The 7,174-nt window shown below is 35.4% G+C and overlaps 1 protein-coding gene across 1 annotated transcript in view; it reads left to right on the forward strand.

The window, feature by feature from the left end:
• Nucleotides 1-653: 653 nt before the first annotated feature.
• gtpbp4 (GTP binding protein 4) overlaps nucleotides 654-7,174 on the forward strand; it is a 12,169-nt gene continuing 5,648 nt past the window's right edge. The window contains exons 1-8 of the mRNA XM_080034657.1: nucleotides 654-761; nucleotides 2,042-2,212; nucleotides 3,416-3,519; nucleotides 4,113-4,249; nucleotides 4,930-5,030; nucleotides 5,748-5,840; nucleotides 6,483-6,674; nucleotides 7,145-7,174. The exon at nucleotides 7,145-7,174 is cut by the window's right edge and continues 36 nt beyond it. Of these exons, the coding sequence (XP_079890783.1) occupies nucleotides 714-761; nucleotides 2,042-2,212; nucleotides 3,416-3,519; nucleotides 4,113-4,249; nucleotides 4,930-5,030; nucleotides 5,748-5,840; nucleotides 6,483-6,674; nucleotides 7,145-7,174 (876 nt within the window). The 5' untranslated portion in view covers nucleotides 654-713. The remainder of the gene's footprint in view (nucleotides 762-2,041; nucleotides 2,213-3,415; nucleotides 3,520-4,112; nucleotides 4,250-4,929; nucleotides 5,031-5,747; nucleotides 5,841-6,482; nucleotides 6,675-7,144) is intronic.

Raw genomic sequence — 7,174 nt, forward strand, 5'->3', positions numbered from 1 at the left:
GCTTACACATTTTGATTTCTGAATAGATCTTTATTCTGTTTCTAGCTATGTATCTTTAGTTTACTTTATGAGCACAGTTTTACATTCTCAATAGCTTGTTTGATATTTGCTGAGGATGTTATATTAACATAAAGCTCAATTGTCTTCCTAAATGCATGGAAATGAGGTCTAACTTTAGTAAATTTACATTTGTGTACATAAAACGTGGTTATCGGTATAACAAAAGTAAAGGTTTCTTACAAAAATAGCCTAAACTTACAAACCAAATAAGTGAACTTTTAAAATTAGACACAATATTATCCAAGATGTATCTACAAATATATTTCCATAGTTGCACTGGTAGCCTGTATTTACACAAAAAAGATGGATACAATTTATTATAGATTTTTTTTTTTTTTTTTATGTTGCTATGTCAATGTTTCACTTTTTGCCTGCTAACAGATGTAATTACTGTCGGTTACATAAGCTTGACTGCATTTCCTTTTTATAATGGTCATCCGTGTGTTTTTACCACTGTTTTTTACATATTTAAATAAATAAAAACAATAAAATTAAAATTAAAAAATATATATCAATGTTTGGCCGCTTGGGGGCGCTGTGTTAAAAAAACCCCATCAAATAGTTTTCCTCGTCTCTTCCGGTCCTGACTGAAACTACAGCGTTCCTTTCCGCTTGCCATCAGCGGAGCAGCGAGCCCAACGTGTCTCGACAAAATGGCTCTTTATAACTTTAAGAAGATTATGGTGGTTCCGACCGCAAAGGTAAATGTCTATCACACTTATCTGACGTATAAAAGCGCTCGTGTTACGTCTGTGTTGTTATTTAGGCGCGAGGCCAAGCGGATGATGGTGAAATAATCAAAATATGTCGGGGAGAAAAAAACACGTGCTGAGCTGAAGTAAAGGGACACAGCAATTGCAGCTGTATACACATATATATGACTTACAGTTATAGTAGAACATATTTGAAATTAAAAGCGCATAAGGTGATGTCCTGTCCAGCGAATGTCTATTGACACAGTGGCGATCAGGGTTCACGTATATTATCCTTAAAAAAAGTCATAAAGGGCATTGAGTGTCTTAATCTAAAAATAACGAGGCCTTTATTGGTGTAAAAATGTCTTGAATCAACATGTCAACTTATAGAAATGGGGGAAACTATTTATAGAGTTGGATTCAATGAATTGCTGTTTGTCTGACGCGGTGTTGTGAAAACTCAAATAACGGTTAGCATCTTTTTTTATTAAATGTTTTAAATTATTCTAATAAATTATAAAATCATCATGGCATGAATAGATAGGTCTAGTAGGCATGTTGTTGTGATATCGATTTAACAGACACTATTGTTGTTATTTTTTGCCGTTTTTAGTGGTGTATTCTTGAACATTTGAATTGTTTATTTCTAAGTGTATGCGTTTACTTTAATTCTCTTTTTAACCTTGCTATATGTCTGTTTACGAAGCCTTAATTATCGTAAAAATTATAAGGTCGGACAAATTTGTTGATGAAGTTTGGCAGGAATGTCAAAAGCGGTTTCCGTGACATTTTGCTGTGTTGGAAATAAATAAATAAATAAATAAATAATTTTTATGAGTGTTTATGCTGCACTATTGATAAATATGAATTCAACAGCAGGACAGTATATGAGTTAACACTTACAAGAAGTCAAAGTTTAGACAATAAATGCCAATAAACAGGAGAGGAGAGGCAAACAATCTAGATTAATTATGATAAAACATACTTTTTTAGGGTTAAACATTTTTAATGTAATAATAATAATAATGTTAATTAAGATGGAATGGTAAGAAACTTTGCTTGTTTTGTTAGTCAGTAAGACAGTCCTTCTTACTATAACCCTATATTTAACCTATTTGCTTTCATTGGTTTAACTTATGTATTTTGTAAACATTTAAGTTGTTTAATTGTTTCTTATCTACCTTTTTTTGCACACAAAAAAAGGAGATAGAATGGTAACAAATGGCTAGTTTTAACTGTGCATTTTACTGACCTGTTTGCTGTCTCTCTCTCTCTCATCTCTACAGGAATTCATCGACATCACTCTTTCCAAAACCCAAAGGAAGACTCCCACCGTGGTCCACAAACATTACCAGATCCATCGCATCCGACACTTCTACATGAGGAAGGTGAAATTCACCCAGCAGAGCTACCACGACCGCCTCACCCAGATCCTCACCGACTTCCCCAAGCTAGACGTAAGTTTACAGTTTGAATATATAAACAATAATTTTTTTCATTATTTTTGGCCATTTTCAAGCTTTATTTGATAGTATTGAGAGAAACAAGCTCGACGTAAGCTTCCTTTTAAAATATATCACATTTTTTTTTACTAAACTAGATAATATTTTTATTTATTTATTATGTTTTTAAGTCAATTTATTGAACATGTTAAAAATGACTTACTCAAACTAGACATAAGTTTCCAGTTTAAATATATATTTGAGCATTTTCAAGCTTTATTTGATAGTTATGGAGAGAAAAATAGTTGAGATGGGGAGACAGACAGACAGACAGACAGACAGACAGACAGACAGAGAGAGAGAGAGAGAGAGAGAGAGAGAGAGAGATAGAGAGACAGAGAGAGAGGGGGGATGACCTGCAGTAAAGGTCCACGGGTCAGATTTGAACCTGCGACCACTGTGACAAGCCCTGAGTCTATGTGGTACACGCTTTACCCACTACGCTTTTAAACTACCAGTTTGAATATATAAGAATAATTGTTTTGTCTTGTCATCTGTAATTAATGACCTACATTTGCAGTTACTATTTTAACAGTGAATGAATGATGCTATATGTGGTCAATGAGCAAATGTAATAATTCCCTAGGTTAACAAGAAGATAGATAACGAGTCTAATTTTTTTATATATATTTTTTATTTTTGGGCATTTTTAAGCTTTATTTGATACACTCAACAAAAATATAAACGCAATACTTTAAGTGCACACCTGTGCACTAATCATGATGTCAGATCAGCATCTTGATGTGGCACACATGTGAGGTGGGATGGATTATCTCAGCAAAGCAGAAGTGCTCACTATCACACATTTAGACAGATTTGTGAACAATGTTTGAGAGAAATGGTACAATTGTGTATCTGGAATGAATTTTAGATCTTTAAGTCCATCTCATGAAAAATTGGAGCAAAAACAAAAGTGTTGCGTTTATATTTTTGTTGAGTGTAGTATGAGAAACATAGTTGAGATGGGTAGACAGAGAGGGGGGGGGAGAGACATGCAGTAAAGGTCCACGGGTCGGACTAGATATATTTATTTATTTTTTAAGTACATTTATTGAACATGTTAAGATCAATATAAACATAATATAACGCTTGTCTGAAAACAATAAGGGGATGTTTTACCTGATGTGTGTGTGATAATTTTATATCTTTTTTCTGTAGGACATCCATCCGTTCTATGCCGATCTCATGAACGTGTTGTATGACAAAGACCATTACAAGTTGGCCTTGGGACAGATCAACATCGCCAAGAATCTGATCGACAAGTAAGTTTGTTTAAAATCAAATTATTCCTTAACATTCAATGGATTGGATTTATATAGCGCTTTTTCTAGGCACTCAAAGCGCTTTACAGGGTTCCAGGTTCCATTCATTCACACAGAGTCATACCAGTGGCTGAAGTGTGGCTGCCATTCAGCGCCTAATGCCCCCCGACCACCAACAACATACAGCAGTCATACACATTCACACATTTACCTTTTAGTTTAAACAATGTCCTTAGAAACCTGTAAAGTAGAATACGCCATGTTAGCTGTTTATTTTATTTTGTCTTTTGTTTGTGTGTTCACTTTTTTAGTTGTGTGTTTATGTTCCTTTTAAAAAAAAATAAAAAAAAATATATAAAAAAAAATCTTATTAATCCTTTGTAATTTAACAAAACCAAGAAAGTACTAAAAGACCACTTTAAAAAAAATATTAAAGGGGAAGTAAGGTGATATTTTTTTGTCTATATATATGTGTTAAATCATTCTATATTTATACAGCAATCACTTAAACAGTATGCCCAGTTCATAATACTTCATAACACTTACTGCTCCTTTAAATGAATCACAATTTTTTTTTTCTAACCCCCCTGCAGTGTTGCTAAAGACTACGTGCGCCTGATGAAATACGGAGATTCTCTGTACCGGTGTAAGCAGCTGAAGCGAGCTGCTCTCGGTCGCATGTGCACAATCCTCAAAAGACAGAAGTCCAGTCTGGAATATCTGGAACAAGGTAAAACGCCCTGTCCAGATATATTTGCCTTGCCTCGTGTGAATGTCGATAGTTAACCTGCCTGCTATTGGTGTATGAATGTGTGTGTGAATGGTAACGTGGGAAAGGAAAACAGGTCTCCCTTGTAAAAGAGTCTTCGGTCTCAATGGGATTTACCTGTAGAAATAAAGGTTAAAAATTATGTTTTGAATGTAGTGATGGTGCAGGTGTTTGTTTTGTTTGTGTGTGTTGTGAAAGAAAAAGGAAAAACTTTCTATAAATATATATTGTAAAAAAAAAAAAAAAAAAACACACACCCTGTCCAAAAATCTATGGTTCTGCAAATCCCCCCAAACAGTTCCCATGAAAGTGTAGGTTAGTTGGGGCGCCCTTTGCGTCCCCCCCCCATGGGCCTCGGCCAGCAGCGGACCCGGGTTCAATTCCAGCCCGCGGTCGTTCTCTGCATGTCACTCCCCTCTCTGCCCCATTTCAACTCTGTCTCTACACTATCAATAAAGCATAAAAATGCCCAAAAAATATCTTACACAGAAAAAGATGCATTGTTTTTTATAAATTTCTTTTTACTTTTCCTATCACCTGAGAGCTTTTTTTTGTAGCCTGTTTCAATACTTAAATATTTTTTTTAAATACTCAAATCTGTATTTTAATTCTTAATTCTCCCCGTTTCCTTCTATAAACAGTTCGTCAGCATCTGTCCCGTTTGCCGTCCATCGACCCCAACACCAGGACTCTGCTGCTGTGTGGTTACCCCAACGTGGGCAAGTCCAGCTTCATCAACAAGGTATAAAACCTCTCTAGAAATAAATTACTTATATAAGTTTAAATCTTCACTGGCCTCCAGATTTTTCACGTCCACATTGCTATACATCTTTTTATTGAGAAATTTCCACTTGCCTTCCCACTTCTGTGGAAGAGTTTTGAGATGTCTCTGTGTTGGTTTCATCACAAGTAGAATGTTTGTAGTCTGTCACTCAGTGGTCGGAAACTCTGAATGATCCTCCTTAATGAAGAAAATAACTGACTTCTATAGGATTAAATCTTCACTGGCCTCACAATTCCATTTGATTACAATTCAGCATCAATGATTCTATTGCAAAACCATTGTCGTTGCATCTGCTATACAGCTCTGGAAGAAAATGAAGAGACCCCTCCAAATGTTCAGTGTCTCTCGTTTTACTATTTATATGTCATATGTTTGAGTAGAATGAACATTTTGATTTTATAATATAAACTACTGACAACATTTCCACCAAATTCCAATGCATTTTTTTTGTCATTAAGAGCATTTTCAATAAGCTATGAAGAGATGAAGATTTAAGAAACATCCAGACTGGTCTCTTAATTTTTTCCGGAGCTTTATGTTTCATTCTTTATTTTCTGTATTGCTGCACAGTACACATGAATACTTTTTCAGGGAAGACACTAAGTATAAAGGTATAACAATTTATTATTGTTTTCATGGTGTTGAGTTTGAGTTAACATGTTTATTCCTCTCCAGGTGACCAGAGCGGATGTGGACGTGCAGCCGTATGCCTTCACCACCAAGTCTCTGTTTGTGGGACACATGGACTACAGATACCTACGCTGGCAGGTGAGAGGCGGAGTGATAGTTATTAACTAATTCACCATTTACTCAAAGTCTTTACGCCCTAAATTATTAAAACATGAAGCCAGAATTGAATAAAATGAGAGGCTGCAGACAAAACTATTTATTCACACTAATCAGGAGTTACTTTATCCCTCATATGCTCAGTTTGTCACATCGAGTATGCTTTTATGAGGAACTTATTTGAGCTATGCGAGTACGAACTGCAGGTACTGTTTAGTAGAAATGCATTGATAATGGCATGTATAAATGTTTCATAATAATAATTCCTAGTGGACCAGATCAATATTGTAAATAAGAAACTGTTCTTAATGTTTTATCTGGTTTTAAAAAAAAAAAAAAAGTCTCAGTCCTCTTCACAGCAGACCCGGGTTAGAATCCAGCCCGGGTCGTTCTCTGCATGTCATTCCCCTCTCTGACCCATTTCATCTCTATCTCGAAATCTGTCTCATAAAGTAAAAATGCCCAAAAAATTATCTAAAAAAAAAAAAAAAAATACAATTATTTTTACAAAATTGTTTTCAACCCAGAAACGTAATTAAATATGTTTAAAAAAAAAAAATATCCGAATGTATCCATCTTGTTTGACTGTGTGTCCATTGTTCATGTGTGTGTCTCTGTGTGTAGGTTGTGGACACCCCTGGTATCCTGGACCATCCCCTAGAGGAGAGGAACACCATAGAGATGCAGGCCATCACAGCGCTGGCTCACCTGAGAGCAGCTATCCTCTACGTGATGGATGTGTCAGAGCAGTGTGGACACACTCTGCAACAACAGCTGGAGCTCTTCAACAGCATCAGGCCGCTGTTCGCTAACAAGGTCCGACAACAGAGTATAACAGTGCATACGGAAATACATTTGCAATAATCTAAATAAAAAGTTTTTCAAGTTGTCATTATGGGGTATTATGATAGTAAAGATTTTTTTTTAAATACATTATTTTTTAAATTTTTTTTAAAGAACACAAACACACAACTGTGAAGGTGAACACACAAACAAAAGACGAGAAAAAATTTGTAGAATTTTAAGGGAAAAACATTAATTTAATCCATCGTTATTTCAGGCTGTAACATAACGAAATGTTGGAAAAAGTGAAGCTCTGTGAATACTTTCTGTATGCACTGAAACAGTCTGTCAGTATATAACAGAAAGTCGTAATTACGGCTGACAAAGTATAATTGTTTGGTATTTAAAGGTGCAGTCAGCGAATTCTGGAAAGTGCTTGTTGTCAAAGTCAGTGAATATTTTCCCTGGATCTAACCCTAGTGTCTCTCTCCCTCCCCCTGCAGCCTCTCATCATTGTGGCCAACAAATGTGAC

This window comes from Ammodytes marinus (assembly GCF_949987685.1).
Source record: "Ammodytes marinus genome assembly, chromosome: 9".
Taxonomy (NCBI): Eukaryota; Metazoa; Chordata; class Actinopteri; order Uranoscopiformes; family Ammodytidae; genus Ammodytes; species Ammodytes marinus.